The sequence below is a fragment of the Rhinoderma darwinii genome, chromosome 10, assembly GCF_050947455.1.
Source record: "Rhinoderma darwinii isolate aRhiDar2 chromosome 10, aRhiDar2.hap1, whole genome shotgun sequence".
NCBI lineage: Eukaryota > Metazoa > Chordata > Amphibia > Anura > Rhinodermatidae > Rhinoderma > Rhinoderma darwinii.
This window is the reverse complement of record NC_134696.1, coordinates 92,712,689-92,730,283: the sequence shown is the minus strand read 5'-3', so window position 1 is coordinate 92,730,283 and position 17,595 is coordinate 92,712,689. Positions and strand designations below refer to the sequence as shown.

The following is a 17,595-nucleotide window of genomic DNA, read 5'->3' as shown; positions in this document are numbered from 1 at the left end:
CCACGTCGGTTATTCCCAATGGTACCATTTACATTTTCATCACAGCAGCACGCGAACAGGTCACAGACTGCGCTGTTTGAGAAACACCGCCACCCTGGGCCCCGAATGCCAATAATCATCCCTTTTTTGCAACTCTGATAAATCGCCCTTTTTACCGATGACAACAATGAGTGAGATGTGATCAGACAGCCTATCGCACACCTTACATACCCACCAAGCCAGCCTACCACACGTCACTTCCTTCATGGGCTACGTGCTGCAGACATCGAAAGTAGGAGGTGGTCATAATAATGTGACTCGACTGTGTATATCTACATCTGTTATCCTTTATATTGAGTGCCCTGATTTCTTCATTACTTGTAAGTGATAAACTGGCAGTCAATGTCATGGCCTAATAGGCAAATAGCCATGGCAGGCCTGGGGGCCGTTGTTAGGCTCCTGGCTGCTATGACAAACCATCAGCGATTTGGGATCTCATTGCCGGGCGCTGATGAGCTGTCAGAGTGTAGATAGCAGTAGCTATTGGGTGCAGCATCTAAGGGGTTAAACATCCGGGATCAGAGTTATCTCAGATCCCGGCCATAAAAGCTCTCATTCACTGCTGGGCTCTCGCGGTGATCGCCATACATCATTTTGCCTTAAAGGGGTTGTCCACTGGATAGGTCATCAGTATATCATCGGTGCGGGTCCGAGCACCGGATGTTATTGCACAGTATGCAGTGTATGGAGCGGGAAGCAGATGGCTCCGTACACTGCATAGCGGCCGTGCTGCGGAACTGAAACTCTGCTCCTATTGACTTGATAGGTGCAGTACTGCAGCTCGGCCTCTATTTCGTGACCAGAGCCACCTGCTCTCGGCATGGACGTCCGATATTGTGGACAATACCTTTAAGTAGGGGCAATCAATTAATGAAATGTAAATTAAGTAAATTTGCTTTAAGGGGTCAGTAGTAAAAACGTTGGCAGTCTATAATAATGAAAAGGTTAATGCCAATTTCCCTTGTGGTCTAGCATATTAAAGGAGATAAAGGAGTTTTCAAACTTAAAAAAAAAAATCTGTCATCTGCTTATGCTTTGAGACTGTTAGGCGGAGTTCCTGGGTGAAGTTAGAGTGGGCTTAAAATGTCCTGCGATTTTGGATAAAATTTTTGGGAGTTTAGAGGTTAATGCCTGCTTCCGTGGAGGTCTCTAGTAGCTGTGGGAGTGTGACCCACTGTGGGATGGGTAATGTCTTCACTGAGGTCGCAGTATCCGGGTCTGTTAGCAGTGGGGGTGGCACAATGTTTAGGAGTGCTGGAGTAGCAGAGGAGACCTGAAGAGAAAGTGGTGCGCACCGTTAATTCTGGTAAGTAGGCGGGAGTTCAGTTCAGGAGCCGTGCAAAAAAGTCAGGATCTTGCTACAGAGATCAGAAAGAGAGCTATTGCTGAGTTCTTCAATAGTCTATCTGTCGGGAGGATTGCAGTGCAACGAAGTAACCGGCTTGGGATAGACACAGCAACACAGAAAAGGAAGCCGGACTGCCTGAGCGGTGTTCCCAAGGGAAAAAAAACAAATTACTCAAATACTGCTTGGAAAAAGAATCAGAGTAAAAGTCCAAGGAGGGAATATAAGGATGTGTGGAACATTAGAGGAGTCACAAGGGGGTTGATTATCATTATCATAAGACTGACGTACAGTGGAGCGTCATAACGGGACTGATATCGTAGCAATCTCCACAGTTCCGGGAAAGTCCAAAGAAAGTTGTAGACTGTTTGAATTCTACTCAAGACCGCATGTTTATCGTTCTAATGCTGCTATTCCAAGTTGTCTGCAATTTTAGCCTAAGTAAAAGGAGACTGTTATAGGAGGCCAATATATCAGTATCTGCCTCAATTTTTACTTATATTACAAGCGTCATGTCTGCTTTTCTGGTAATATATGGTTGGGGTTAAGACCTACTTGCCTGGTGGTCTAAGCTAGTAGAGGGATTAATGGCTGCTTCCCTGGTGGTATAGACTGGATGGAACAAGCCCATGTGGTGCCCAAGGCAGGGTTTTCAGAATGTGTGTCCCACCCACAGGTCTCTAAAGTCTAGCTCGATAGCTGTTGGATGTATAATCCAATAGCTCTTAGATATCAGCCCCAACAGCTCCTAGATATCAGCCCTAATACATCAAGCAACAGGCATGTTTGGCCCTGATGAGCATGTACGTTATATCTGTGCATGTGACATACATACACTATATGGACAAAATTATTGGGAGCTTTTATGACATCCCATTCTAACTCCATAGGTATTAATAGAGTTGCCCTCCCCTTTGCAGTAAAACATCTCCCACTTTTCTGGGAAGGTTTCTACAAGATTTTGGGTTGTCTGTGGGAATTTTTGCCCTTTCATCCAGAAGAGCATTTGTGAGGTCAGACACTGGTGTTGGGGGGTGGGGGGCTGGGCTCGCAATCTCCATTTGCGTTCATCCCAAAGACGTTGGATGGGGTTGAGGTCAGGGCTCTGTGCGGCCAGTTAAGTTCTTCCACACCAAACTCCCCCAACCAACCAACCAACCATGTCTTTATGGACTTTGTGCACTAGGGCACAGACATGCTGGAACAGAAAAGGTCCGAACCCCAAACTGTTCCCACAAAGTTGGAAGCAGCAATTGTCCAAAATGTCTTCTGTGCTGAAGCATTAAGGTTCTCTTCAATGGAACTAAGGGGCCTAATCCGACCCCTAAAAAACAACCCCATAGCATTATCCCTCCTCCACCAAACCTTACAGTTGGCACAATGTAGTCGGGTAAGTAACATTCTCCTGGCATTCACCAAACCCAGACTCCTCCATCAGACTCCAGATAGAGAAGCGTGATCCATCACTCCACAGAACACGTTTCCCCTGCTCCATAGTCCAGTGGCGGCTTTACACCACTCCATCCGACGCTTGGCATTGTGATTAGTGATGTAACACTGGCATGCAGCTGCTCGGCCCCCATGCCATGAAGCCCCGGGGCACAGATTTGTGCGGATCTTAATACCAGAGGAGGTTTATACTCTGCAGTTATTGAGTCAGCAGAGCGTTGGCGACTTTTATGTACTATGCGTCTTCGCACTTGGCGCCCCCTGCTCTGTAACTGTACGTGGACTGCACTTCGTGGCTGAGTTGCTGCAGTTCCTAAACGCTGCCACTTTACAATAATATCACTCACAGATGATGGTGGAATATCTAGGAGGGAAGACATTTCATGAACTGACTTGTCACAATGGTTACGTCCTATTACAGGACCGCGCTGGAAGTCACTGATCTCTTTACAATGACCCATTCTATCACTAATGTTTGTAAAGGCGACTGCATGGCGAGTGCTGGATTTTATACACCTGTGGAAGTGGGACTGAATGAAACACCTGAATTCAATGAAGTTAATGCCTTTTTACCTGGTGATCTAAGGTAGTGGAGGGGTTAGTGCCCATTTCCCTAGTGATCTAGGTTAGTATAGGATTTAATTGCTGGTGTCCAGCAGTGGGTGACTCACTTCTTCAGGCTCCAGTGATGTGTGTGGTGTCCTGTCTCTCCAGCAGGAATCTGCATCATATTAAGCGTCCCCTGTATTCCCTGCATTGATTTCATAGATCAGTGCAGGGCAGAGATACAGGGAATGGTGCTGAGGTGAGTAAAGAGAATATCAGGCATGAGCGCTACTTACAATCGCAAAGAAAACCTCCGGCTTGGGCACCCCCATCCAGTTAAAGGGCCTGCGTTCTGGCTGTTTGCACCTATTGTCGATCCCTATATTATCTATAGATCCAACACTTGGTATATTAAAATTCTAGCAAATCCCATTTCAAGATCATTAAATTATCGTATGTCATTCTCTCCAATTTATCTTACCAATATTTTGTCTATCACTTTTACTGCGGTTCCGGAAGATAAGGACAAGAACGAGCGCGACCAGAGCCACAGCCGCGACAGAGCCAATTACTATACCCGCTATAGCACCCTCGGAGAGAATTTCTGTAGAAATGAAATAACACAAGAGGAGAAGCTGTTAACTACCTGCCGGACTGAAAACTGTGAAAAAACAAAACAAAAACAACTCATGTATTAGTTTTCTCTCTCTATATACCATTATACAGTAGGAAAATCCTGTACTAGCTGTGGATATACCATATATACATTTGTCTATTATCCCATGTTAAGGATCTTAAGATTTTTTTGATTTTTCGTTTGCATTCCAGCAATCCTAACTTATTATTTTAAGTGTTTTTATGCTGATATTGTTTGTTTTGGGAGGACAATTTGTGTTTTCACCTTTAATTGCTACATACAAGGGGTTAAATAATAGACATCAGAGGTGTCAATGATCTCTGCCCTGTATGTATTACAACCGTTTCCCCCGATCCTTATTGGGCTCGCACAGTAGTGGTACTATTATGGCATGGGTCGCCCACTGGTTGTACTCTAACTGACCTTATTGATGTCAATTGGGCGCTCCGCTCTCAAGGTGTTTACTAAGAGCAATGGCTGCCCAATGGGCTCTGCTGCAAGGAAAACGCTGACGCTTGGGTGTCTGCCTGCAATTAGCTTCTGACAGGTAAACCCACAATATAAACCGCGGTTGTCCAAAACAGATAACCCTATAAAGGGGTTCTCCAGGACTTAAGTATTTATGACCTATCTTTAGGTTAGGCTATCAATGTTTGATCGGTAAGGGTCCAACTTGCGACCTGCTGCGATCACTGTGTCCCGTTCATTGTTTACATTGGAACAGTAGCTCGTCCATATGGACTGTGCCTGATACTACATCTCAATCACCTCAGCCTTAGCCCCATTGTTCCTGGAGGTTAGATTCCCACCCGTAAAACAATAATGACCTATCTTAAGGATAGGCCATACATGTTTAAGTCCTTGAGGACCCCTTTAAAGTTTTTTTTCCCAACGAAATAAATTTATTGAAAAATATGCTCTGATTACTCCAAATTTGAACTGATTACCCTTTCACTTGCAATACCAGGCTTGTCCACATGGTGCGCTGTAAATGAAAAACTTAAATAACAATAGATCGCAGTGATCGCAGGAGGTAGTTGGACCCTTACCGATCAAACATTGATAGACTAACCTAAAGATAAGTCATAAATATTTAAGTCCTGGAGAACACCTTCATAGAGTTATCTGTTTTGGACAACCTGTGGCTCTAGATCTATTGCAAAACTACAACTCCCAGCATGCCCTGACATCCCCCGGCTAACAGGGCATGCTGGGAGTTGTAGATTTGCAACAGCTGGAGAGCCATAGGCTGGAGATTACTGTGTTGCAACATGTGAAATAATAACACCGAGGCAGATTTACTATTATTGTTGCGGCAAAATTCTGGCCTACGCTGCACTTTTTAGGCCGCAATTCAATTGAAACAAATTATTAATTTGCGCCAAAAAGAACAGCTGTTTTGCGCTTCGCAAAAAAAGTGTTGTTACATAGTTACATAGTTACATAGTTAGTACGGCTGAAAAAAGACACATGTCCATCAACTAAGCCAAACAAGACGTGGTATAAGAAAGAGAAACGTGTCTAGCAAGATGTGCCAAACTTATCATAAAGGCGTGCGCCACTGATACATCTGGCGCATCTAAATATTACACCGCATTAGTTAATATGCCCCCATGTGATGGATGACAATTTGATTCATGCTACATCTAGAGGTTTTTTTGTTCCCTTACCTTCTTCCTTCACATTGAGAATGAATGTAAAAGAATTGCTCCCCATGCGATTCTCAGCTTTGCACACGTACTGCCCATTAAACTCGTTACTCATGTAAGGTACGATCAAAATCGATGAGTAGTCATTAGAGATCATGTAGATATTTTTTTCGGTGATTTCAGATGCAGATGGGTCAAGATGGGACCAGGAGAACTTTGCAGGGAAGATTTCAGCGGCCCCAGCTCTAGTACCGTTTAGAGTAATGGATAGAAAGGCGCTGCTCCCCGTTTTCGCTGTTTTCAGGCTGTCATTGATGAAACCAGCAGATTGTGGAGTATCTGAGAAAATAGTTATGAAAAGGTAGATGAAGATTATGCGGACCTAAAGGGTAACTAAACTTTAAAAATATTTTGACATGTTATAAGTTTTGATCAGTGGGGGTCCGAGCACTGATCGTAAAAACGAAGCGGCAGATGCACTCGGGTGTGCGTTGTGATGCTTAGTTTCGGATCAGCTTTCCTCGGACCAGTGTACGTGTTCATTAGAAAGTCTATGAGCCCATACACCGCTCACTCGGCTTTCCGAAGAAAGCAGATCAGGAACAATGCTGCACAACGCCCACCCGGGCGCTTCTGCCGCTTTGTTTTAGCGATCGGTGGGGGTCTCAGTGCTCGGACCCCCACTGATCAAAACTTCTGACATGTCAATATGACATGTCAAAAGTTTTTTAAAAGTTTAATTACCATTTAAATATGTTAGAATTAAAGGAGTTTTCCGGTTTTAGCAAATTGACATTATATTTTGTATAATTAAATGTTATACAATTTTCCCATATACTCTATATCTTTATTTATTCTTCCCGGTTTTCAAGATCTCTGCTTGTTATTCAGTAGGAACATTCATTGTTTCCTCCCAGTGGATAAAATTCTGTCCTTAGTTATGTGATGGATACACAGGTGCCCGGCTCGTTTCAGGGTCATGTGATGGACACACATGTACACGGCTCGTTACAGGTTCATGTGATGGACACACAGGTGCTCGGCTCGTTACCGGCTCATGTGATGAATACACAGGTGCCTGGCTCGTTACAGGCTCATGTGATGAATACACAGGTGCCCTGCTCGTTACAGGCTCATGTGATGGATACACAGGTGCCCGGCTCTTTACAGGGTCATGTGACAGACACACAGGTGTTCAGATCATTAGAAGACACAGCTCTGATACACATACTTTAACGAGCCGTGCACTTGTGTTTCCGTCACATGACCCTGTAATGAGCCGTGCACCTGTGTGTCCATCACATGACCATGGACAGAATTTTATCCACTGGAAGTAAGCAACTAATGTAATGACGGGGTAGGGAGACAGACAGGGGAACCCTAATCTACCCGCCACTCAGTCCCTGCCTACTTGCACGGCCCGTCCTAGGCGACGGTATATAAACTGGGCGATGGTCCCTACGCTCAATAAGTGAACGCCAGACAAACAGACAAGGGTACACAGAATCTAAAGAGTAGTGAACGAGCCGAGTCAAACCAGGAGTGAACGAGGTACCAAACGCAGAGCAGGAGAGTAGTCAGTAAAGCCAGGGTCAATTTGAAGCAGAGGTCAATAGTACTAGTAGGAGCAGCAAAGCCAGGAAACAAGACAGAATCACAGGCAAAGGAAGAGCAGGAAATGCAGGTATAAATAGACAGAGGGCGGGAGCTAGCTCCGTCTGGCCAGGCTGTGATAGGTTCTCCCACTCCTCAGCCTACCAGCCTGAGTGGTAGCAGATCGAGTCACTCTATCAGGAGCAGGTGCAGACTGATTAACCACGGGCGTCGACACAGAAGCTGTGTCTGGCAGATCCTTTACAACGAATGTTCCTACTGAATAACATCAAGCAGATATCTTGAAAACCGTGAGGAATTAATATAGAATATATATTGAAAAATGTTAGAACTTTTAATTATACAAAAAATAACAATTATGTGCTGAAACGGGACGACCCGTTTGACTTTTATGAGCTTTATGTAGGGCAACTATGTGTCGCTAGTGAATTCCAATAACCTGAATGATTTCCAGAACGAATCAGAACGTACTGTATGTCCATGTGATACACAGAAGGCCCATGACCGCCAGTTTGAGACGCTGCTAGTTTTCATCTCTTTGCTCTGGCTCATAGAGGGGGGGTCCCATGCAGGGAACCCCCTCTGTGAGGTCTATATGGCGTCATAGGTCATATGGACAGATGTCATCCTTATCAGACAACCCCTTACAATCTTCCTATGTTCTTACCAATTGCTAGTGAGCACGTTTCACTTGATCCAGCGTGAGTTCCAGTGCAAGACAGCAGCTTTCCGAGGGAGAACCGGTAGGATGGCACTGCTGCGGTGGTCCCATCCAGCCCACTTTGAATAATATTTTCATACACTAGGTGTACAACAGCAGGTGGGTAACCTCCGGGCCATAAACAGTAAAGCTCTACACTTTGAGCTAAACGCTCTGCCCCACATTCGATATGTCCATCTGGAGACCCTGTTGGTAGAAACATTCAGGTTAAAGGGGTCCTACAGATTTCAAAAATGGTGCCCTGAGGCAGAAATTCAGACAGGGTGCAGTTGTCTAATATACATCTCGTCCGGATGCTGCCTCCCTGCATTACTAGTCATGGAGTTTGCTAGTACATGGGGGCAGTGAAGGTCTGTATAAGTACATGTCCTAAGTTCTCTCTCATGTGCAGAACTGCTTATTGTATTACATATGACAATACTTTCATGTCGAGATGTCCAGGACCCCCAACTGCAACACGAAATTAGTTAATCTAATTCGGGATGGTGTATATAAGAAGTTGTGGCCCATCCGATTCCTAACTCCGCCAACATCTTAAAGGCTAACCATATTTCTGAGCCAGTAATATGTGCAATATCATTGTCACTTTCCTTTGTCAACAGAAGGTGGCGATAGTGAGCAGAGAAGAAAGCAACTTTAAGCCCGGGTTCACGCGTAGCGTAAATACTGCGGATTTTCCACAAAGGATTTAGTTGTGGAAAATCTGCAGCATAATACAGTAGCAGCGGAGTGGATGAGATTTGAATGAATCTCATCCACACGCTGCGTAAATGATAAGTGGAAAAAACGCCCAGAAATTGACCTGCGGTGCGTTTTTTTAAAATTCGCTGCATGTCAATTGTACTTGCGTTATCGCTGCTTTTTTTTTGCAGGTTTTCCCCATTGAATTCAATGTGGAGGTAAACAGATGTTGCGATTTTTGCAGTGGAAAAGCTGCGATTCCGCAAAAAAAAAAAATCGCAAGTAGGAAAAAAACGAATCGTATACTTACCCAGAATTCGGTGATTCTTCAGCCAGGCCGGCCTCCTGGGATGACGTTTCATCCCATGTGACCGCTGCAGCCAATCACAGGTAGTCAGAGAGATGCCTCACCATGGTAAGTATAGCCAGTTTTTTCTTCATTGTAGAATTTCCGGATCGGATATCCCAGGCGAAAAACTGCACCACATTTTGGGGCAGTTTTTCGTCTGGAATTCCCTGCGGGCAACAGGGTGGATATGCTGTGTACCTTTAACAGCGTATTCGCCTTGTCTGAACTTAATCTTAGAGTAAAGAGCCTGAAGTTGGTGGTCCATGCTAAGTCATGATAGGAGTAAATTTCAGAATGAAAAACATTTAAAAAAAAATTGCAATGCCTCTTTTTACCAGACAGTTACCTCTATGTTTCTTACTTCATGAAAAATTATTATTTTATTTGCAGTTCCCCAGTTCTGATCAGCTGCTTAGTGGTAACCTGCAGTATGCCATAGGTCCATTATATGTTTCTATTACTAGAATGGTGTCTCATGGTTAATTTACCTTCCCCCAGGTAATCTGGCCCTTGTATGACTGCTGCTTCTGCACCCTCTTTAGCTGTGCCATTTGTTGGACCTCTATGAGTCACGGAGACAAAGGGCACAATGCAAAAAAATTGGGTTCTAGTGGTGGACAATGCCTTTAAAGTTTTTTGTAATTTGAAGATGTACTTACATGTTAGATTGAAGGGGTTACTGATTTCACTATTCAAATAGTTGGAGACTCTGCAAGTGAAGGCTCCCTGATCGCTCCTCGAGACAGGACTGATTACAAGAATTGAGTTATTATTAATCAGGCTATATCGGGGGTTTTGAGGCAATGGGGACCCCATTAACATCCAGTTGTTGCTGACGTCTGTGCCATAGGAGGAACAAATTAGAGAGACTGTCTCCTTCTCCGCAATAACAGGTTGGGTGGAATTACTGTATAGATTAACCCTGGAAACATTAACTGAAAAGAAAAAATAACAAAATAAAGACAAGCGATAAACTGTGGACTTCGTGCGTTTATAATTGAAAGTTATAGTAGATGAAAACTTATGCATAGAATTAATTAAAATGTAGTAACTTTGTAAATACATTACATTACTTATATTGTACTGATCCTGAGTTACATCCTGTATTATACTCCAGAGCTGCACTCACTATTCTGCTGGTGGAGTCAATATGTACATACATTACATTACTTATCCTGTACTGATCCTGTGTTACATCCTGTATTATACTCCAGAGCTGAACTAACTATTCTGCTGGTGGAGTCAATATGTACATACATTACATTACTTATCCTGTACTGATCCTGAGTTACATCATGTATTATACTCCAGAGCTGCACTCACTATTCTGCTGGTGGAGTCACTGTGTGCATACATTACATTACTTATCTTGTACTGATCCTGAGTTACATCCTGTATTATACTCCAGAGCTGCACTCACTATTCTGCTGGTGGAGTCACTGTATACATACATTACATTACTTATCCTGTACTGATCCTGAGTTACATCCGGTATTATACTCCAGAGCTGCACTCACTATTCTGCTGGTGGAGTCACTGTGTACATACATTACATTACTTATCCTGTACTGATCCTGTGTTACATCCTGTATTATTCTCCAGAGCTGCACTCAATATTCTGCTGGTGTAGTCACGGTGTATATACATTACATTACTTATCCTATACTGATCTTGAGTTACAGCCTGTATTATACTCCAGAGCTGCACTCACTATTCTGCTGGTGGAGTCAATATGTACATACATTACATTACTTATCCTGTACTGATCCTGAGTTACATCCTGTATTATACTCCAGAGCTGCACTCACTATTCTGCTGGTGGAGTCACTGTGTGCATACATTACATTACTTATCTTGTACTGATCCTGAGTTACATCCTGTATTATACTCCAGAGCTGCACTCACTATTCTGCTGGTGGAGTCACTGTGTACATACATTCCATTACTTATCCTGTACTGATCCTGTGTTACATCCTGTATTATTCTCCAGAGCTGCACTCAATATTCTGCTGGTGGAGTCACGGTGTATATACATTACATTACTTATCCTATACTGATCTTGAGTTACAGCCTGTATTATACTCCAGAGCTGAACTAACTATTCTGCTGGTGGAGTCAATATGTACATACATTACATTACTTATCTTGTACTGTATTATACTTCAGAGATGTAGTCCCAAGTCTAAGGCTTCTAGCCCACTTCCGTTTTTTCCTGGCATCCGTGTGCCGTCCGTGTGTGACGGAGCCATTGCCTAGCAACGGCCGTGCGGGCAGAGGTACACGTAGAGACAGATATTACACTGCAGTAATCAGCATCCCCTTCTCTATATGCAGCACTGATAGAGAGAAGAGGCTGCTGATCAGTGCTGGAACGCAGTGATAGAAAAGAAAATACGTTCATATGTCCCCCGGCCATTGTCTCGGTGACGTGCCCCTCTTTTGACATCATGTCCGACCTCCCTGGATGACGCAGCAGTCCATGGGACCACTGCAGCCTGTGATTGGCTGCAGCGGTCACATGGTCTGAAACGTCATCTCAGGAGGCCGGACTGGAGGAAGAAGCAGGGAGTCCTGGGTAAGTATTAACTTGTTTTTGTTGCGTTTTTTTTAATGAAACACTAATCTATATTGTGAGCGCCACACATGGTACTCACTGTCCAGCGGTCATCTCTGTCCAGGGTGCTGAAAGGGACTGCACTGATTGGCAGCAACTCTTTCAGCACCCTGGACAGTGACTACCGCTGGACAGTGAATAGCATGTGCGGAGCTCACAATATCATGTACATAGTGTGAATGGGAACAGTTTCCTCTCGGAAACTGAAACACGGAAGTATACACGGAGTACACACGGGAAGCACACTGTTCCAATCACTGACACACGGATCTGTGAAAATGGCCGTGAAAACGGTGATGGAAGTGTGCATGAGGCCTAATGGTTGCCTTTGATAACAGTTGATAAGATTGTTGACAAATACACCCCTACCAACTTTGCTGAGCTTTTTTAATGCAGTAGGAGTTTGTTTTTCCTACATTAGATTACCATACAGTGCCTAGTGTAATAATGACACTTCACAGAATGTAAATCACAAGAGCAAGCTCGGTGCAGACACTGAACCAGCAAGGAAAGCTGAGAGATCTTAAGCCTGTAGAAATATAAATGCAGCTCTGAAGTATAGTACAGGTGGTATCTCAGGATCATTATGCAACGTGCTTATTGCGCATAGACGTTGTGTTAGATCACAGCACTTGACTACAGACCGGTGTTGATATGCCATACATCTGTACTTCTGCAATTAGACTGTATTGTACTTATTTTTGGCCCATGGCCCTTACCTGCAACATTCAAGTTGATACTTGTGCTCCTGTTGCTGCTTACAGGATTTTGAATGCCACAACTGTAATCTCCACTATCACTGGCCAGGATGGGACTGAAGTAGAGGTAGGAATTAGATTGGCTACATGACAGATGAGGAGAACTGCAAGACACTAACTCTTGATTTCGATAGAAGTAGATACTGTGGACAGTCTGGGTTCCTGCATTACACCTCAAATTCAGGTTGGTGCCATTCACTGGGCGAATGGTGGAGGAAAGGATCAGAGATGGGGGAGTAAGAAGATCTAAGGATTAATAAAAGAAAAATAATTATATGCGTAATAAATGTGAAAATACAAGTTGAGTAAATTGTAGCAACTAGTGCCAGGCAGCTGCTGCCAAGGCAAATAATATTGTAGGATTCATCACATGATGGCAACATAATTTCACCTAAAAACAAATTGCTAGTTAGACCGTACATGGAATATTATATAGTTTTGGACAACAGTGTCTAATGGGAATCTGTCAACAGTTCTGATGCCACATGTTGGTTTTTTTTATACAGATGGATATTCTTTGACATTACTATGTCTGTATATACTATATATTTCAAAGATGTTGAGTCTAAGTGTGCAACTCCAAGTGTCAAGATTTTTTTATTTATTGGAAAATATCTAACAGTGAAGTGCTTGGAAATATTGAGGCACCTTTTGAACCTAAAGCTTTTTGTTCAGTTTATAGTAATTGAAGTTTATTAGATTACAATAATAAAGATAAAATACTTGCTGATGTCTTCCTTTGCCCCTCTCCCTTTTTACATGTATTTACCATGTTACTGTCTAAAAGAGCACTGCAAATAATCATACACACTATCTACATACCAATCAATCTTAAAAAAAACATCTTTTGACATGTCTAGGAATCATGCCAGAAGTTTTGATCGGTGGGGTTCGAGCACTGAGACCCCCACCGATTGTTAAAACAAAGTGGCAGAAGCACTTGTGTGAGTGCTGTGCTTCCTCGAAAAGCCGAGCGAGCGGTGTAAATACTCATAGACTTTTTATTGCACCCATGCAATGCTTTCTCGGCTCTCCAAGAAAAGCTGATCAGAAACTACTCGGCACAGCACTCACCCAAGTGCTTCTGCCGCTTCATTTTAGTCAAAGGCATGTGGTCTGAGTGCTCAAACCCTCCACGGATTAAAACTTTTGACATGTCACTTTGACATGTCAAACGTTTTTTAAATGTTTAGTGTGAAAGTGAGTAAAGTGTATTTATGTGATTCCATTTTGTAAGTGTGTTTATATGACTCCATTTTGTAAGTGTGTTTATGTGACTCCATTTTGGGTGAAGATGTGAAGAATCCATTTTATAGTTTGAAGTATCTGTTTCTCTGTAAAACGAAACTCATGCTGGAGCTTTCTGAGAAATCATGTGTTGACCTTGCATATCTGTAAGTTTCTCATGAGAACCTTGTATTACTTATGATTGGCCCAGCTCGAGCCAACTCCCTACTTGTGAGATATAATTGTAACCGCGTACTAACAATAAACGAGAAAAGGATTGTGGTTATTGAAATCGCGTCTCTGTGTCTTTTACTTCTCTCCGATATAAATCGATATAACTAATAGAGATCTGGATAAGTGACTGAAGGGTGTCCATTGACACTCCCATCTAAACCTTTAGTCTAATATATTTGCACCTGATTGTGTCAACCATCTTTGGTGCCAAAACCCGGGAGATTAATCGTCTAATAGCTGTCATTGGGAGGTCGATCATTGATGCATCAGTGAAACAACAAAATCGCTGTAAGACACTTTTTCTTACAAAAAACATTTCACTCATGTTGAGACCTTCTATTAGCTTTTGTGACGTGACAATTTCCAGAACACTTGTCCAGAGGTATGTTGAAAACTAGACTGATTGAAGATGTGTAAATCTATCTTGAGCTAATGGTATGACTGGCATGAGAGGATGTTGTGTCCATTGAGTGTGGTCCCTCAAGGTGTGTTGGAAGTTGAATATGAAGGCTTTGTAGAATGAAACTGCAATGAACTGGTGGCTGTTGGACTTGTGTTGTGTCGCTATAGGTCTGTCGTTGTTGAATTTATTGATTACTTGGCTGTTGTGTAAAATTCTTAGGGATCACAGGAAAGGTTCATCCTGTTCATCCCTTAATCTGAGAGAGCTGAGTGTCAGAGACGTTTGACTCAGCAGTACTACAATTGTCCGTAGGTGACACAAGTGTCCGTAGGTGACACGACTGTCCGTAGGTGACAGAAAAGTTGGATATTGGTAGGTAATAGCCAGTTGCATGACAAGGACTTCTGCGGTTAAGTCCTGACTATGGGAAACTCAGAGAGCAGAGCGACAGGGGGAACCCCGTGGTATACAGCCAAAGAAATCATGACAAACAGGGCAGGCAAGGACGCTACAACAAACTGTGATAAAATGTTTAAAAAGGCATGTTGAAAAATGGCTGTTTGGATCTGAAAATGAACAAGGGATGGTTGAATGATCATGAGTGGTAAAGAAAGTGAGTACTGGTGGGTGCAAGGAAGATAATATGAATAGTATGTGTATACAGGTATAGATTTTGACAAGAAGACTGACTATACTAGTGATGATGAAGACTAATACAGCTAGGCACATTGCAGTGAGTAATATGGATTATGATGAGAAGTATGATGTAGACATGTATACAGTGTGTGTGTTGAAGACGAGTCTGAGGAGCAAACTGGTGCAAATGAGAATGGACTGACAAATGTGGGAACTCTCTTCCCAATGTTAGGAAAACAAAAAGAAAGAAAACAAAGGAAAAGGATAGCAAAGCTTACAAATTGAGCAGGTATTGCATGGCTGCCGGGCTGGGAGACCAGGTGGCCACAGTATAAAATTGATTTTAGATCTATACTGCATTCTCTCCCACTCCTAAAACCAGCTGTATTCTGTACTGTTTGATGTGAGATGTTTTTCTCAATCCAGATTGAGAACATTTTGTGTATCTACTGAACAAATTGAACTGTTAGTCATTTTAGAGTGTGTAGAAAGCCCTAGAAAACTGAATTTAAGTAAAAGGTTGTGTAAATAGTCTGACTTTTTAATGTACCTTATGTATAAGATTTAAATAACTAAAGTTAGTTGTGTAAAGTTAGGTTTTAGAATTATAGATACAGCAGAGTCTTAGTTTCTTTCAGCATTTTGTCTTGCTGAGACTCATAGTTCTACAAGAATGGGTCTGAGAGGAGGGGGGTTGTGAGAAACATGAGGCAGCTGAGTGTCAGAAGAAATGTGAAATGTATTTTACAACTCGCTGCGTGGGGAAACCCCACTGCTGTTCTTAGTATCGCCCTCAGTAACATACTATGCGGAGAGGTGCTCTCTCACGCTAATAGTGAAATATTACAACAAGCTCAGACCAAGTATTTGTCTGCATAAAAGATAGACTACAAAATGTGGACTGCTGGAAATGTATGGCTAAGGTGTCTTCACCAGCGGTGGCGCTAGACTAGACTCCCTAAGTATGAAGTCTCACTCCTTGCATTTTCACATGTTATTATCTAACATTGTAGTGTTAGATAATAAGCTACTTAATAGCTACATTGCTTCCGCTGGGTCCAAATGTATGGGAGGTAGAGAATTAAAATACAGATAATTAAAATTCTGACCCACTCCATGATTGCTTAAAGATTAACAAAAGAGTGAGATACAGGGTTTTAAAAATGTATGTACAGACCCAATTTCTAATGCTGTCACTGAGGTACAGACCCCCTACTGTTCCCAACCTCCACACTTTCCTTAGTCAGATCCCACATACAGCTTGTTGCTTTACAGTAATTGACTTAGCAGGCGTTGTTTTCCTCTGTTCCACTAGATGAGGAATTACAGTTGTTACTTGCTTTTACACATGCAGGCAAGCAATACTGTTGGGTGGTGCTACCCAAGGCGCGGCCAACAGCCCCACCTAATTCAGTAGGTCTTTGCTGCAGTGCTGCAAGGCTGGGCTCCGTCCACTGTTGGAACCCAGTTGTTGCAGTATGTTGACGACCTACTTCTGACCTGTGAGTCAGAACAAGACTGGCTAGATGTCACCCTGAGTCTCCTGATGTTTTTTGCAGCGATCTTGATGCAAGACATCTAAAGATAAGATGCAATTTTGTCAGGAGAAAGTCACTTTTCTAGGCCATTGCATATCCCAGGAGGCCAAACATTTGTCCCCAGAGAGAGTTGTAGCAATACGTGACACTCCTGTCCAAGCCATTCTCAGACAACTCTGTGCTTTTTGGGACTGGTGGGATACTGTAGGGAGTGGATACCAGAGGTGTCCAGCCTCCTACAGCCCCTGTCACGAGGTCCACACCAAATACCTGTCTGCAGCTCGCCTCACCAAGTATGAGGTTGCTTTGCTCACCCCATCCAACCTCACTATACTGGGATGTTCAGTTTTAAACCCTGGTACATTACTTCCACAGGGTCCAAAAGAGGGTAGATATGGGGTCCCTGGCACCATAGGAAGTGACTGGGGAAACAATTTTACTGGAGAAAATTATGAAGGAGGTCATGGGATCAGTGGTGATAGGCAGGCTTTCCAGACTCCTTACCATACCCAGAGCAGTGTTAGGGTAGAAATAATGAATGGTACCCTGAGTTAAGAATACAAAAGGCAATGGAAGAGACAAGGAAGCCCTTCACTGAATGCCTTCCGCTTGCTTTGTACTCAGTCTGGGTAATGCCTAATCGTAAGTTAAGCCTTAGCCCATATGAAATCTTGTTTGGAGCGTCTCCAAGACAGGCTTGTACTTCCCTCAGCAGTTACGGGCAATGCATTGGGACCTTACCCAGTATGTCGTGGCCTTACAGAAGCATTTACAACAAGTGCATAAACGTGTATTTTCTTCCATTCCAGATCCTATCTCCACAGACGGTACTCACACAATACAACCCGGAGATTGGGTCGTACTCAAAAGACATGTAAGGAAAAGCCTCAAGCCAAGGTTTGACGGGCCACACTGTGGCCATTTCAGTAGAGCTTGAGGAAAAACCGACATAGGTCCACGCCAGCTACTGCAAGCAAGTGTAGGAGCCTGGATCGTCGTCCTCATCTGCCAGATGACACCCTGTGCCTCAACCATAAATAAACATTTGAAAGATGAGATGGGACAATAAGTGAACAAATATTAGTGTCCCTCTTCCAATAGTGAAGCATGTTTTTGATCATTGATGGGTCATTGGAAAATGGTCAATGTGATGGC

General features: G+C 43.1%; 1 protein-coding gene across 1 annotated transcript in view; it reads right to left on the bottom strand.

Moving 5' to 3' along the window:
- Positions 1 to 827: 827 nt before the first annotated feature.
- LOC142662637 (pregnancy-specific beta-1-glycoprotein 9-like) overlaps positions 828 to 17,595 on the bottom strand; it is a 28,579-nt gene continuing 11,811 nt past the window's right edge. The window contains exons 3-8 of the mRNA XM_075840849.1: positions 12,364 to 12,648; positions 9,690 to 9,965; positions 7,947 to 8,186; positions 5,687 to 6,004; positions 3,861 to 3,983; positions 828 to 886 (exon numbers count right to left, since the gene is read on the bottom strand). Of these exons, the coding sequence (XP_075696964.1) occupies positions 828 to 886; positions 3,861 to 3,983; positions 5,687 to 6,004; positions 7,947 to 8,186; positions 9,690 to 9,965; positions 12,364 to 12,648 (1,301 nt within the window). The remainder of the gene's footprint in view (positions 887 to 3,860; positions 3,984 to 5,686; positions 6,005 to 7,946; positions 8,187 to 9,689; positions 9,966 to 12,363; positions 12,649 to 17,595) is intronic.